This window comes from Clarias gariepinus, chromosome 20 (assembly GCF_024256425.1).
Source record: "Clarias gariepinus isolate MV-2021 ecotype Netherlands chromosome 20, CGAR_prim_01v2, whole genome shotgun sequence".
NCBI classification, from domain to species: domain Eukaryota; kingdom Metazoa; phylum Chordata; class Actinopteri; order Siluriformes; family Clariidae; genus Clarias; species Clarias gariepinus.
The window spans coordinates 27803230-27820987 of record NC_071119.1 but is presented as its reverse complement, the minus strand read 5'-3'; the positions used below and the strand labels follow the sequence as shown (position 1 = coordinate 27820987).

The following is a 17758-nucleotide window of genomic DNA, read 5'->3' as shown; positions in this document are numbered from 1 at the left end:
TATCAACAAATTGTGAATTTACTTTTTTATTGCAGTTAATGTGCAACAGCATGTGTTCACACTACACATGATAAAAAGTCTCATTTATATCCTGATTATCTGGATTATTTTTCCAATCTGTCTGTCAGTGTCTGACCTGATCTCTGTGTTTTTTATCTTAGATAATAAAGATAATGAAGTTCAGTATTCTGAGATAAATAATAAATCATAAACACACTCAGGTCAGTAACTGATGGACTGACAGACACTGACAAACATTTTGCTATAATTAAAAGTAAAAATAAACCCTCACAGTATAGTGTGATGTGCAGCAGCTCATGTGTGGTATCACAGCTTGGAGGACATTAGTGTTGTTAAAGTTCTTGTGATGCTGCGGTCTAAGTGAATTTAAGTGTTACTGAACTCATGCGCACCATGTCTGACTCTCACAGCTTTATAAATGTCTACAGTGTGGTGTAGTGGAGTCTGATATCTAATAACAAGTCTCAGTCTTACTCTCAGATAAAAGCACTGATCTCTCTCTCTCTCTCTCTCTCTCTCTCTCTCTCTCATTTAAACAGCCACATCAGAATGTGAACGTGTCTCTGAAGAACGATGTCAAATAACGACGGTTTATGACAAAATTCGACCAGAGAGAACATCAGACTACAGCAACATCAGAACAGAATAAACCAGAACTGAAGTGTGTTTATGTTATTGGTTGGGTTGGAGTGAATAATGTTAGAGACATTTTATTTGGACACAAAAAGTTGCACAAATTAAAAAGAATTCCTAAGCTTATAATATATTCCTATGTTAGATGTGTGAATGAGTGAGGTTAATTTATCATTACATCATTACGACTGATTATCCTTTAGCTTATAGCTGAATGATAGCCTGAACATGATAGTTGTTTTTAGTTAGTGTTTGTTTTTATAAATAGAAATGTTCTCTAAAACCATATTAGTATAATATATATATATATATATATATATATATATATATATATATATATATATATATATATAATTTTTTAAACAAACAGAATAATTTATCACCATCTCTTTAATTTAATTTTAATTTAATGTTGGAAATGTTAAGGGTTAAGACGAGCTGTTTGCATGAGTTCGAGTGAAACCGTGTTTTAAAGTGGCAGGTCAAATTTAAACATTCACACTTCAGCTCTTCCTGTGTATTTCTAAGAAACCCTCAGATCTGTGTGTTTGTCCTGTTACATCCTGAAAGGATTCACAGCGCATCACTTTTTCCACATTTTGTTATGTCACAGCCTTATTCTAAAATGGATTTAATTAACTTTTTTCTCAGAATTCTACACACAACACCCCATAATGACAACATGAAAAACATTTAAGATTTTTGCAAATTTGTTAAAAAAAAAAAAAAATTAGAAAGCACATGTACACAAGTATTCACACCGTTTGTCATGAAGCTCAAAACTGTGCTCAGACGCATCCTGTTTCCCCTGATCATCCTGTTTCCCCTGATCATTCTTGAGACACAAATCTGGGAAAGGTTACAGAAAAAATTCTGCTGCTTTGAAGGTTCCAATGAGCACAGTGGCCTCCATCATCACCAAACAATGATTGCTTATATATGAATACACCAGTGCAAACAGGTATTGTCAGAATTTTTTTTTTTTTTTTTTAATACTAATTGTATTAACATTCTTGGATATACAGTGAAGTGTCCAGTGCTTTAGCACAACATTTTCCATATTGTTTTAAATTTAAATCTAATGAAATATAAATAAAATCCATATATGGATATTAACAGCCAGACTAAATGCAGATTGCAGTAACAGGTAGTCTCCGCTAGATGGCGGATTTTACCTCAGACATCTGTAGACTAGACGGGCCGGACTCGCTGCACTTCCGTCAGATCTCGACGCCATCTTGAAGAAATCTAAAGCCGCAGCGCGTCACATAACAGTGAACTAAAGGAAAAGCGAAGATCGAGATGAGCAGGGCGAATTATGTTATATATAAAATGTATATAAAATAATCACCAGAGTGATATATATTTATTTTGTTTAGTTTGCTTATATTATATATAACTTCTATTTAACTGTGGATTTTTATTTTTATCATTCAATTTTCAAATATACCCGAAGCTTCTACTTTCATACTTTTACTGTTACATATTGTACTTGTCAGTTTTTTGTGTTTTAATATCAATAAAGTCTACAGAAGATATCTATGGTAAAATCTTCCCTCCTACTGCCGCCTAGCGAAGACTATCTGTTACTGCAAGCTTTATTTATTCTTTCTGTAAACATGCATGCGTATTTTTATATTTAATAAAATAACTGATTAAAAACGTAAAAAATAATTTATTGAATGTATTTTAAATTATTATGTACGTGTTTTCTGTGTTACAAAAATGTTTGTCTTAAGTGGATGAATAATTTTAACACAGTAAGAGCATGGACTTTGGTATTTTTAATGATAAAAATGTAATGTAATTAAATAATGTACCATTAATAAATGTTTTTTCAATGTTTTTAAATAAATATTTTATTAAATATTAAAATACATGCATGTTAACAACAAGAGTAAATAAAGCTTGCAGTAACAATCTCTTAATTTTGACTAAGAATTTCTATAATATAATATTATTTAATGCGCTGCGGCTTTAGATCTCTTCAACATGGCGTCGAGATCAGACAGAAGTACAGAAGAAGGCTGTGGTAAAATCTGCCATCTGGCGGATACTACCCGTTACTGCAAGCTTTATTTACTTTCACATTAAAAATTAGATTAGATTAGATTTAACTTTATTGTCATTACACATGTACAAGTATAAGGCAACGAAATGCAGTTTAGGTCTAACCAGAAGTGCAATTAGCAGAATGTGTAGGATAAAGGTATAAGCTCTAAGTACACTTAAAAGGTATATATTTATATATATATATATATATATATATATATATATATATATATATATGTGCAGGGAGAAGCTGTGGGTAGTTATTACAGAAGGATATTATGTGAGCATAATATACAGATTACGAGTAACTGTAATTATACATTTACAATGGATGAACAGTATATACAATTTGCTATTAACTGTAGTCTGGAATTTACAAGTAGACATGTACAGATAGATATGAACATAATGTTCAGGTTGCTATTTTCTATAGACAGGAATTTACAAGTAGAATGTGTGAATATATACTCAATCAGAAGTTTACAAATGTATTGTGCATGGATATTTGTTTATTTAAACAGGTATGTACATTGTAGTGCAGTCCATATTAAATAGGGTAATGGGAATGGGAAGAATATAAGGGTGTGTGGGGGGGGAAGGGCAGGTGTCAGTGGGGGGCAGATGTCAATAAGGAGACAGCTCTGGGAAAGAAGCTGTTCCTCAGTCTTCTGGTTCTTGACCTGGGACACCTGGAGCGCCTACCAGAGGGCAGGAGAGAAAACAGTTTGTGGGCGGGGTGAGGGTAATCCTTAAGAATACTGCGTGCTCGACACACACAGTGTTTCTTTTGAATGTCCTCAGTGGCTGGAAGTGGAGGCCCTATAATACACTGGGCAATTTTCACCACCCGCTGCAGTGCCTTACGCTCAGCAACAGAGCAGCTTCCGTACCAAACTGTGACACAGTTCACCAGAGTAGATGAGGACAGCTGGTTCTTCTTAAGTGTTCTCAAGAAGAATAGGCACTGGTGAGCCTTCTTGACCGGGCTAGAGGTGTTGGTGGACCAAGATAGGTTTTCCGAAATGTGGGTCCCCAGGAACTTAAAGGATGAGACAGGCTCAACAACCATCCCGTTGATGTAAATGGGTTCATGTGAACCTCTTCTTCCTTTCCTGAAGTCCACAATGAGCTTCTTGGTCTTATTAGTGTTAAGGAGCAGATTATTGTCTGTGCACCAAGTGGCCAGGTGCTTGATCTCCTCCCTGTAGGCAGTCTCATCGTTGTTGCTGATGAGGCCAATCACTGTAGTATCGTTTGCAAACTTTATGTGTTGTTAGTTCCATAGGCCTGCAGTCGTAGGTTAAGAGGGAGTAAAGGAAGGGGCTTAGCACACAGCCCTATGGTACGCCAGTGTTGAGCATGACGGTAGTGGAGCAGATGTGGCCTGACCTAACATGCTGGGGTCTGTTGGTCAAAAAGTCCATAATCCAGTAATCAAGTTAGGTGTTAATATCTAGATCTTTAAGTTTGGTGATTAACTTAGAGGATAAAACAGAATTAAATGCTGAGCTAAAGTCAACAAACATTTGTGCATAGGTGTTTGTATTGTCCAAGTGTGTGAGTATAGAGTGCAGCGCTATGGAGACTGCATCATCTGTGCTCCTGTTGGCACGGTAAGCAAACTGGTGTGGGTCTAGTGAGGATTGGAAAGAGTCCTTTAGGTGCATCAGGACCAACCGCTCAAAGGACTTCATAATAATGGTGTGAGTACTACGGGGCGGTAGTCATTCAGGCACGTTGGGTTAGAGTGTTTTGGCATTGGCACAATTGAGGTAAATTTAAAGCACGCTGGTACAGCTGCTTGGGCAAGGAACATGTTAAAAATGTCTGTGAATACCCCAGCGAGCTGCCCTGCACATGCTCTCAGTACGCGCCCAGGGATACCGTCTGGTCCAGCAGCCTTGTGCACGTTCATCCGGCTCAGTACGTTGTAGACGTCAGATGAGGTAAGTGTGATGGGTGAGTGGTCGGGTGAGGAGGCGATCTTGGTGACATTTTCTTTATTGTCTTTCTCAAAGCGAGCATAAACGTCATTAAGCTCATTCAGAAAGAAGACATTAGTGGCTGTGGGGGTGTAGTGACTGGATTTGTAGTTGCTGATGGCCTGGATGCCCTGCCACATGCATTGAGGGTCAGAATTTAAAAAGTGCTCCTCTAGCTTTAGTTTGTAGCAGTGTTTGGCCTTTTCGATGCCCCTCTTCAGGTTAGCCCTGGAACTGCTGTAGGCCTGTGCATCACCTGATCTGAAGGCAGTGTTGCGTGCCTTCAGTAGGAGACGCACCTCCTTGTTCATCTATGGCTTCTGATTTGGGTATGTGGTGATCTGCATCTGGGTTGTGACACTGTCTATGGTAGTGTTGATGTAATCCAGAACAGAGGAAGTATAGCTGTCTATGTTCGTGTAAAAGCCACAGGTGGCCTATGTTGCAAACATTCTCATTAACATTAAAAAGCATATACTTTTGTATTTCCCCGTTGAAGCCCAGCGTCCATTGACTTCAATGCGGCTGCTTTAAACGTTTTTTTTCCAGTGCTTTGAAACTAGACGGTCATTGGATAAACGCTGCGATTATTTCAGGGCCAGGACGCTGGGCTGCTGCATGATGATTGGAGGAGCTGTTTAAAGGGCGGAACCCCTTTTTTGATTGACAGCATGTCTTAAGTATACATCAGCACTACAGAGTTCAGTCCCATTGTCGGGTTATAGTAAAAACTTTCGGGTGGATCCCGCACTTAAATCCAACTAAAAAGTACTGATCCCGCACTTAAATCCAACTAAAAAGTACTGAAAAAAAAAACAAAACTCAGGCCGGGCTTCCAGCTGTTCAGAGCAGATTGCGACACAGAATCAATGGGGAAATCGCGAGGCGGCGGGACATGCTTTTACATCAATGAACGTAGATGAAAAATGTGACACCACTGAAGATGTGCTGTCCTGATCTAAAGGCATATTCCATCAACTGCAAGCCTTTCTATTCGCTGCGGGAGTTTTCCTCGTTCATTCTTGTGAGTGTGTACATCCCTCCACAAGCGTGTGCAAAGGCAGCATTGCAACAGCAGGCTGCTCAGATCACAGACACCGAGCAACAACACCCGGACTCGGTTTTAATTATACTTGGGGATTTTAACAAATCAAACCTTAAACGCGAACTGCCCAAATACAAACAGCACATTTCATGCCCCACCAAAGAAAAAATACTTTGAAACACTGCTACACCACAATAAAGGATGCATATTCATTCATTCATTTACCTTTATTTAACCAGGAAAAAAAAAACTCACTGAGATTAACATCTCTTTTCCAGGAGTGTCCTGGCCAAGATAGGCAGCCAAATAACAACAGACATTACAAAGAAGACAGTTTACATATTAAAAACAATCACACACAATTTGATTTCTCTCTAAGTTACACAATAAGGACTTAAAATTTTTAAGTGACACTAAGTTCTGTAACTTTATCTCCTTTTGAAGAAGATTCCAATCTGAAGTAGCAGCATATTTAAAAGAAGTTTTACCAAGTTCAGTCCTAACAAAAGGCACACAAAGATTGTAATTTGATTGAGAACGTAGTGAGTAACTCCTAAATGAAGTCCTTTGTATAAGACAGCAGAGATAAATTGGTAAACAACCCAAAATTGCTTTATATATCAACAAATCCCAATGCATTTTTCTACAGATACTCAAAGAAGGCCATGCAACTCTATTATATAATTCACAATGATGTGTTGAAAATTTACATCCAGTTATAAATCTTAGAGCTCCATGATACAGAGCTTTTTTTATCACTTAATGATAAAAAAAAAAACATAAAAACATAGCAAAAACTATTTCTTTCTTAACCTTAAATGAAAAACATGACTTATTTCTAAAATAAAAACCAAGCTGCTTCTTTAATTTATTTTGCAAATACTTGATATGTGAACTAAAACACAATGTGTTGTCAATAATAATGCCCAAATATTTGTATTCCAACACCGACGTAACTTGGCTCCCCTGATAAGTTTGAAGTACAATAGATTTCTCTGAGGTTCTAGAATTTGAAAATAGCATACACTTTGTTTTGTCAATATTAAACCAACTTCAAAGCACAGAACCTATTTTGAATCGTATCAAAAACAGACTGTAAAGAAACTAAAGATTGTTGCTTAGAAGGAGCTGAGCAATAAACAATGGTATCATCTGCATAAAAATGGAACTTTGCATTATCAATATTAAAATCAAGACAATTTTTATATATACTAAATAATAATAGCCCTAACACAGATCCTTGAGGGACTCCCTTAATGATCTCCAGAAAATCTGACCGAGCACCTTCCACCTGAACACATTGAGTTCTGCCCTGTAAATAGTTTGTAAACCATAAAATAACATTTTCTGATAACCCTACCTGTCGAAGCCTTTCTAATAATATAATGTGATCCACAGTATCAAAGGCCTTTGATAAGTCAATAAAAAGACATGCACAATGTTGTTTATTATCTAAGGACTCCACAATATCATTCAAAACCTTTAAGACGGCTGTAGTGGTACTATGCCCTTTACGAAAACCAGATTGATTAATAGATAGAATATTATGACAATTTAAGTATTGAACCAACTGATTACTAACTAAATTTTCTAAGACTTTTGAGAGAATACACAATTTAGATATTGGTCTTTAATTATCCATTAGGGAAGAATCTCCCCCTTTTGGCAAAGGAACAACAAATGCTGATTTCCAAATCCTAGGAATTATATTAGTTAGTAATGAGAGATTAAATAAATATGTCAATGGAGGCGAAATCAAATCAGCCGCTAATTTTAGATACAGTGGGGCAATCTGATCAGGACCTGACGATTTATTAACATCTAGTTCCTTTAAAGCCGAATAAACATCGGTGGGAGTAATCTGTTGAAAAGCAAACTCACTAGACCATAGCTTACGTTCAGCATTAAGGAAATCTAGGTCAAAAACTGTATTATTATTTATCGGATATACAGACCCTGACGCAATGAAATATCTATTAAAACTATCAAGCATTTGTTTTTTATCTGTAATTTTGGTAGACTCTATCGTTAAGCAAGAAGGAAACCCCGAATTGGATTTACTACCAGTTAACAGTTTAATATTCCTCCACAACTTCCGAGAATTTGTCAAATTTTCTGTGGTTTTATCAAGGAAATAATCAGATTTCAATTTTCTAATTGCAGCTGTACATTTATTTCGGAGCTGCCTAAAACATAACCAATCAGAGTTTAAATGTGTTTGTCTAGCCCTGGCCCATGCTACATCCCGTTCTTGAATAAGTTCACACAAGACGGTTGAGAACCATGGGTTATCCGGACATTTAACTCTATATTTTCTCCAAGGTGCATGTTTATTAATAATTGACATAAAACTGTTATAAAAATATTCTCAAGCAAACTCAACATCCGGAATTAAAATAATTTTGTCCCAGTCAATTTGTGAAAGATCATAGAAAAATGCCTGCTCACTAAAGTGTTTCATAGAACTAACGCTAGAACTATAATTCTTGTGGTCTGCTTAGGCAGCCGTGTATCTCTGACTACTGCCACAACACAATGATCACATAATATCATTTGCAAATACAGAAACTGAGGAATATTTATGCGGAACATTTGTAAGAACAAGGTCTAATAATGTAGATTTTTCTTGATATTTAAAATTGACCACTGCCTGGTTCATCTTCTCCCGACCTATAGACAAAAACTTAAATCTGCTAAGCCTGTAGGACTGTAAAGACAGTAAAGAGATGGACCAGTGAACTGGACTGCACTGATTGGAGTGTTTTTGAAGCTGCTGCGACCAATCTGGACGAGCTCACAGATTCCTACATCAACATCCTACATCAGTTTCTGTGAGGACATGTGCATCCCTACCAGGACATTTTTAACATATAACAATGACAAACCATGGTTTACAGCAAAACTTAAACAGCTTCGTCAGGCCAAAGAGGATGCCTACAGGAGTGGGGACAGGATCTTGTACAACCAGGCCAAGAACAAACAAGGGCGATCAGAGCGGCTAAGAGAAGCTACTCTGAAAAACTGGAAAATCAGTTTTCTGCAAACGACCCTGCTTCAGTGTGGAAAGGCCTGAAAACCATCACTAACTACAAGACGCTATCCCCAACTCTGTAGGGAATCAACAACTGGTTGATGACTTAAATGAGTTCTATTGTACATTTGAAACACCCAGTCTCACACCAGACTCCTGTCTTGACCCTCTTTCTACACCACTTTTATCATCTCTGACAACCACTCTCTCCCCCCCTGCACTCCAGGTCTGTGAAAAGGATGTTCGCCAGATTTTTCTGAAACAAAAGAGAAGGAAAGCACCAGGCCCAGATGGCATTTCAACCAGCCTGTCTGAAATCCTTTGCTGACCTGGTAGCCCCTATCTTCACACAGATCTTCAACAGATCACTGGAACAATGTGAAGTCCCTTCGGGCTTTAAACGTTCCACAATCATCCCCCTTCCGAAAAAAAACAACAACAACCCTAAAATCACAGGACTTAATGACTACAGACCAGTCGCCCTAACATCTGTGGTCATGAAGTCATTTGAAAGACTGGTGTTGGCCTATCTGAGGGACATCACAGGACCCTTACTGGACCCCCTGCAGAGCAAACAGGTCTGTTGATGATGATGCAGGATTTTACCATCTTCAGATATATTCTGTAGACTAGACCGGCCGGTCTCGATACACTTCTGTCAGATCCCGACGCTATATTGAAGAGATCTCAATCCGTGACAAACTAATTCACCAGACGACATGAAAGGCTAAATATGGAGTAAATAGGCTTACAGAAATAAGAATGATAGACATGCAGGAGGATAAGAGATTAAAATAAGTCACCAAAATGTATTTTTTCTCTAAAGCTTAAATAAAGAATTTATATAAAATAATATTAGTCCACTTTTGTTGACGCGATGCGGCTTTAGATCTCTTCAATATGGCGTCGGGATCTGACAGAAGTGCAGCGAGTCCGGCCCGTCTAGTCTACAGAAGAAGTCTATGTTAAAATCCTCTTACCTACTGCCATCTAGCGGAGACTACCTGACTTACAGTACCTAGTACCTAGTGAAAATGTATCAGTAATATTACAGTTTCCCCTCACTAACAGAAAAGCACTTCAGCGTCTGCTAGGTATAACATACTGCCTGTCGCAATACATACACAGTCAAGGGTTAGGGTTATATATAGGACATACTGTATGTCCTATATATATAATATGTTGTGTTTATATTTCTTTTTATGCTTTGTGCTGTTTTGAGACACCTTGATTATTAACTGAGATTTTTCTAAAATAAATAGTTGTAATAAATTATGATTATTGTCATTATGATGAAAAGCTGTTTGAAAAAGTATGTGCATTATATTCTGTAAAATAATAAACCTTAATTTATTAGCAAAACTGAGATGTAGGTCATGAAAATGGAAATGCAATGCAAATTGTATTACGTTCTACTTCTTTGTCTTTCGGCTGTTTCCTTTCAGGGGTTGACACAGTGAATCATCTGCCTCCATCTAACTCTATCATCTGCATCCTCTTCTTTCACACCAACTGACTTCATTTCACTCTAAACTCTGTAAATAAAATCTATTAAATAATAACACACCAGATAACTCTTAAATAAATCTCTTTTCCTCTGCAGCCTTGCCTGGGTAATGTGTGCAGTATCAGGGTTCTCTGCACTGTCTTGTAGAAACATGTACTTTTCAACATTAATGGTGTCATAAAAGATGTGAAAAGGACCTTCCAGATGTCTGAAGCACACAGTGTCAATTCCTTCCGTAACGAAAATAAAATACGAATTCATCTGACCACAGCACACATCCATCCCTCCATCCCAGATGCCTCAGAGCCCAGAACAGTTAACGGTGCTTCTGGACACTGTTAATAAAACGCTTCTTTTGCACAATACAATTTTAAGTAGAATTTATAGATGTAGAGTATACAGTACACTGTAGTGCTTAACTCAGGCTTGCCCAAGTAATCCTGAGCCCATGTAGTTATATCACTTGTAGAGAAATGAAATGCAGTGACGTCTGAGGAATCGGAGAACACGATTATCCAGTTTGCACCCTTTCCCTTTACCTACTGAAATCGTCCACATTCCTTGAATCTTTTAATAATGAATTACATTTTAATAATTTCATTTTATTTCTTGGGCTCACATTTTACACCATCATTTTTCCAATGTATTGTAGCCACAATGTAATAGGTAGGACACATAAAAACATACAAGCACATACTGTACAGTAGACTGAACCAAAGTCAGAGGTTTTATGAGGTGAGTATAGAATGTTATACATTTTTATACTTTTACAATCAAATGTCAGTGTTTTAAAAACACAAAATCACACTACTGTTTACAGTAATTAACAATAACTATATATGTAATAAAGTGTTAATAATGCTTGCTTTTCTCCCACACATAACTCGCTGGGTTTACAGGTACTCAGATCTCAGACATTCAGATCACTGTTTCTTCTGTAGTCTCGATCAGATATTAATTCTAAATAAAACTCATAAATCATAAATATAACATCCTTTAAACAAGTGTATGTGTGTGTGTGTGTGTGATCAGCTCATCGTTCATTAAGAATGCCAAAGTTCTTGCTGTTTGTAATATAATAAAATACAATTAAGTGATTTTTATCCATCTGCTTATGACTTAATGCTGATCTACAAAGTAACATTTTTATCATAGGAATCATATTATGTGAATTACACAGTATTTTTAAATAAATGTTATCAGTGATTTTAGTAAAGAATAATAAAGTAAATCAGTGTTTGTTGTAACTCTGACTTTAATCCTAAACTTCTCTGAGGTTCACTGTTGTACAGTTTTATACAGAAACCAGCTGTAAGGTTTTTTTTTCTCTATTTGGAGATTCTAACACTGTTAGGTCCTTCGGTTGTCATTGCTTCTGTTTTTAAAATTAATACATTAATTAATTAATTTTAAAAGTAATAAAAATTTAAGTTTGGAAATCTGGTTATTTTTCCTTTTTATTACACTTTAATGCCAAATATTAAATAAACAGCTAGTAATACTGCTATATAAAAGTAATTAAGGATTTGTAAGACTTTTAGACACAGTGATGTATATGAACAGCAGGGGGCAGTGTTGTACACCAGACCATATTTATGTAGGTGTTCAAGAACAGATCAAATCTCTGAGGACATAAATATCAAACTAATGATGATACACTCCAGTTTTCTTCCTGTAAGACACAACAGTATATTTCAGTATCTGAATCAGGGTGAGACTTTATCACTCCTGTGGAACAAATGTGAGTTTTACACCAAAACCTCTAATGCATTTCACATCGTGATCATTTACACAAGTTTTATTTAAACACTTACCGCTTTAACTCTCTCTGGACTGAGTTTCACATCAGAGTAATTACATGTCTACAATATGTGATAACAATACAGTACTGGCATTTGAAAAAAAAAAAAAAAACACCTAAAAAATGTAACAGTTTAAAGAAAACTTTAAAAACACCTTATATCTCCACAAATAAATATTTAACACTGAAAATTTTTAATGATCACAGAGAATATAAAAGTATATATCTTATATAATTTTAATATTTTACACTTTCACAGATTGTACAGTTCAGATTTTTCGAAACTGAGCTTTGAATTGGTATTAATATTTATCACCAGATAATCCCATATAAAATAATGTAATAAAAAACATAATATTCTGTAAATTATAACAATATCAGTATAATCTCATATTGTCCAGCTTTACATAAAACACACACTGAAACCCCTCAGAGATTCTCATATATAATATTAATGAACCCTGTACTATGACACTGCACTGAACTAATACTCCACTGTGTGTGTTAAAGACTCTGCCGTACCTGGGTGATGATCACAGAGCTGTGTGATGCTGAGAGAAGTTGTTTTATTGCTGACAGGGTTTGCAGACACACAGGTGTAAGTGTTAGTGTTAATGTCCTGGTTGTGTATTTGCAGTGTGAGACTGAGGTTAACACTGAGATCTGTGTTATTGGTGATATTGAGTCTCTCAGTCCCTCTGTACCAGGATAACGTCACATCTTCTCCATTCTCCACAGTGCACAGGGGGAAACACAACTCTGTGGGGGGAACAGTTTGATTTTCTCTTTGATTTCTTATTACTGGAGTTGATACTGGAGCTAAAATACGAAAACAAATATAAAATATAACAGATTAGAAACAACAGCTTTAGAAGACCATGAAATAGTTAAAAATAACAGAGTTACTGTTAGAACATCTTCATGTTTATTCCTCTTACACCACAGCAATAAATATAAAAAGTTATTAAAATATTTATAGTTATTATATATTTAACATCCACAAAACAGACATAAACAGATGTTCTGTAATGAATTCCTCTCAGTGTTACACAACACCAGGAGTGCATTAATATAAACCTGTGATGTGTAGTTACACTACTGTCAGAGCTGCTGTTATAGAGAATTAATCAACACCTTCTGACCAAACACACATTCAGGTGTCTACAGCACTGTGGTTTATAATGTAATAATAAACCTCCAACAATACCTTATTGATTAAAGTTAAATAGAGACACTGGAACAAATTTCACTCAGACTTTTACTCACCATAAACACTGACACTGAAAGTCTTAGATGAGAGACGTCCAGCGATGACGTGTAATAAATAAACTCCAGAATGATTCCTGCTGATGTCCCTGATGGTTAAAGCTCCACTGATTCTGTCCAGCTGCAGTCGCTCTTTAAATCTCTCACTGATTTCTGTAACAGTTTCTCCTTTAATCACATGACTGTTTAATATCTTCTCCTCTGCTTTCTCAGGTCCATAAAACCACAGAATCTGAGCATCACTCTGAATCCCAGTTATCCCAGTATGGAGAGTTATAGTGGTTCCTTCCACTTCCTGCAGTGTGACAGTCTCATCTCCAGCTGCACACAGTAAACCTGCACCACAGATTCAGATCCATTATTTCACCAACAAACATCATCACATACAAACTATACAGATATACAGATGTTTTCTTAATGCTGAATTAAACTTTTAAAGTATCAAAACACCATGTGTGGGTGTAAACTCACTACATCCAATACACCAAGTATTAAACCTCAGTCTGACACGTGTGTAATGTACATGTACCACTTTCAGGATGAACTTCTTTTATAAACTCTTTATATTTACACTTCCAGTTTCTTCTGTTGTGAAGGAAAGGTGTAAACTTACAGCACGGCAGGAGAAGAAAAGTCCAGAGAATCCTGTTTCCTGGTAAAATCTTCATCATTTCCTAATCCATAGTCAGCGTTTCTCAGCCAGACGTTTCCCCTTTGTCCCGAACATCAGTGTGAGTGAGGAATTCAGAGCACAAAGCAGTTAAAGTCCATGCTGTATGGAGCTGCAGTACACAGCCTTCCTCACACTGTTAGCTTAGAGAACTGAAGCCTCCTGTAGAAACCCTCCTGTCTCAGCGTGTTCAGTCTCTACATGCTCCGTGACGCTTCCCTTCAGCTCTGGGGATGGCAGGATTCATTTATAAAATGTCTCTCACATGGGTTTAGTGGGTGCACTAACACTCCACGTTATTTAGTACAGAACAGTCTGTGCAAAAGTCAGTGCACCCTTTGGTTTTTAATTTAATAGTCATTTAGTATTTATTGTTAATTATTTGGGGGGTGTAGAGGGGAAATACACAGGACATTAATTTCATTTTCAGTCAAACGGCCATGCAGTACATTTGTGTGAATTATAATATAAAATGCATTAAATAAAAATGAATATATAAATGGAGATATGGAGGTGTATAGAAGAGGAGGATCTTATAGAAGAGGATTAAAAACACCATCATCAGTCACTCTGTAAATATCACCTGATCACATGATACCAGCTCCAACAAATCCTAAAGAGAGGACGAGTTAATTTAGACGTCTCTGTCAGAGTGGAACATTATTCCATCCACAACATCCTAAACATTTCCTTATAAACACAGCAGCCCTGAGTAGCAGTGTTACTGTCCATAAACAACACTGTTCCAACCATCACCATGGAACAGTAACAATCTGAACAGCTAATATTCTCATCCTAAAGTCATTTAGTCTCTATTCATCAGTTTTAGACTTGTGATATGAACACACACACTCCAGTATTATGATTAATACATCATTCTCGACTTCCCTCTAAAGGCTTAACACTAACAGATCTGAAATACATTTAACTTAGATAGTGAGTGCAGTGGCTGAGATTAACTGGTTCTTGGTGTAAATGAGTGTGTGAATGTGTGTGGAGTCCTGGTGACCCATCCAGAGTGGATTCCTGATTCATGTCCAGTGTTCCTGGGATCCACCTCCATCCTGACCAGAATAAACCAGTTACTGAAAATGTGTGTGTAAGAAAGGACAAACACTGAAACACTCTTATTGCAATTTCTTTAAAACTATACAGTAAAACGAGTATTAGCAAGGCAATACTGTATTATACAGCAGTGCAGTTCTGGGGATGGATGGAGATTTTCCCTCACTGAGAACAAGATGATTGAACATGGGGCTTCTGCAGATATACTGTACTAGGGAAACTCACTATTTTTTTCTGCAGGGATCACAAATTATGAGAAACCTAATAATTTTAAAATATAATGTGATGAACATAATGTAACATAAAAGAAGGGTTAAAAGTGTTTTTAATAAATATTTTATTAAATAGTGAAACCCGTGGTGGCACGGTGGTGTAGTGGTTAGCACTGTCACCTTGCACCTCCAGGGTCTAGGTTTGATTCCCGGCCAGGCTCGATTCCCGTCTCTGTGTGCATGAAGTTTGCATGTTCTCCTGTACTTGTGCTTGGTGGGTTACTGCCGGTTTCCTCCCACAGTCCAAAGACATGCAGATTAAGCTAATTGGGGTTCCCAAAATGCCTGTAGTGTGTGAGTGTATTTGTGTGTGCCCCGTGATGTGCCCTAAGTCTCCTGTCCCCTGTGACCCTGAATACAGGATAAAGTGGTATAGAAGATGAGTAAGTGAGTGAGTTCGGCCCATTTAGCGGTTACTACCTGTTACTTCAGGCTTTATTTACTCTCATAATTAACATGCATACAGGGATTATTCTATTTCATTAAATATATTTTACACACTAAAAATCTAGCTTTCAATTTATTTAATAGTATTATGTTGTATTACATTGTACATTATGTTTTACAAGCTTGTCAATTTTTGTGTCACAAAAATGTTCATTTGTTCTTATATACAAGCATTAAAGCTTAAGCTGATGGATAAAACTATGTCTATTTTAATTTATTATTTTTAACAGGTACAATAACCATGACATTTATAACTATGTCTTTATTGTAAACAAGCAAACAACTGTTATTTCACAGTTTCTTCTTGAGCAAAATATAAACTATATATGCTATTAAAATGCGTGGGTCACAAATATAATGTCTTGTAAGTAAACTGGTGTGTGCTTGTGTTTTGTCTGTTTATATAAAATTAATTTACTAAGTACTAAATTTACTGAATTAATATACTAAATAAAACGTATAACACAAAAAATAATAATTATAATATTTATTATAAATAAAATAATGTAATGATTACATAATATTTTTTAATAAATTGAAGTGATTTAAAACAACAATTTCAACTATTTTAAATGTAAAAAAAAAAAAAACCTATATACTGATATACTGTACGTTAGAGGATATCAAGCTTGCAGTAACAGGTAGTGTCCGCTAGACGGCAGTAAGTGGGAGGATTTTACGATATATTTCTTCTGTAGACTAGACGGGCCTCGGATCCAGACGCCATATTGAAGATATCTAAAGCCGCAACGCGTCAATATTATTATTATTTTATTATTATTTTTTACAGAAGTGGAAAACGTTATGGAACATTAAAGATAAAAGAAATCCGTGATTTATTTTGATCTCTTTTATCCTCCTGCATTTTGTAAGCCTATTCACTTTATATTTATATTGCCTGGTGAATAAGTTTGTTACAGCTTTAGATCTCTTCAATATGGCGTCGGGATCTGACAGAAGCGCAGCGAGTCTACTCTACAGAAGATATCTAAGGTAAAATCCTCACGCCTATACTGCCGTCTAGCGGACATTACCTGTTACTGCAAGCTTCACTTGCTCTTACTGTTTTTATATTTAGTATTAATTTTTCGTAAAGCACTTAAAATGTAGTTGTCAAATCATTTTTATCAATTCTAGTATTAAAGTTTTACATAATGTTCATTAAACAAAAAAATAATTCAATCAATTATAATTCTTGTGTTACAAAAATGTTTCAAAATTAATTTCTTGATTCTTATACTTAGTTAATTTCATAGATAAGCATTAAATCATAAGCAGATGTTCCTGTTGGTAAATCTCTGTGGTTTAAGAGGATTCAAACACACACAGATGTGCTGTTTTCAGTAACTACTAGAGTCCAAACTGTCACAATAAATCAGGTATGAAGTCAGATTTCGTGTGATTTATGTTCTGCATATTTTCAGACTCCTGGGACAATAAGCTCCACTGTGATACCACGTTTATTACTGTGTAAGGTCCAGTTGCTAAAATACGGCCAGTGTGAGTTTGTTTACAGGAATCGCCTCAAAAGACTCTGCACCTCAGGTTCATTTTGACACCAGGATTTCCCAGAAACTTCTAAAAATTACTTTGCCAGCAGTATTTCATAATGAGAAAAAAAAGCATGTTTCTCTATCACAAATGGAGTTACAATCTCGGATAGGGTCATTAATGTGCTTTAAAACAATGTTAGGGTTTTAAAACCTTCTCAAAGCTGTTGAATTATCAGGGGGATAAGGTATCTATTAACCCATTTGTTGACAAATTTAAAATATGATAAGTTTCACTTCCTGCACTCTTCTGGCCGCAGCGCGAAACTAACGTGTGACTTAAAACCTGATTAGATATGACACTTCACATATTCGCCTCATTTATACCTGAGAAAGAACAAAAACAGATGTGCATCACATGACATAACCACAGCCAAGGACAGAGCAAAATAAAAGCCAGACAGCGTGATCGTCAA

The 17758-nt window shown here is 36.2% G+C and overlaps 1 protein-coding gene across 1 annotated transcript; it reads right to left on the bottom strand.

The window, feature by feature from the left end:
• Positions 1-12458: 12458 nt before the first annotated feature.
• On the bottom strand, positions 12459-15084 carry LOC128508524 (CD48 antigen-like). Its single transcript, XM_053479864.1, has 3 exons — positions 13952-15084; positions 13339-13674; positions 12459-12891 (listed from the first exon to the last, which is right to left on the bottom strand). Exons 1-3 carry the CDS (start codon positions 14007-14009, stop codon positions 12557-12559), a joined length of 729 nt encoding a protein of 242 aa, XP_053335839.1. The 5' UTR covers positions 14010-15084; the 3' UTR covers positions 12459-12556.
• Positions 15085-17758: the final 2674 nt, after the last annotated feature.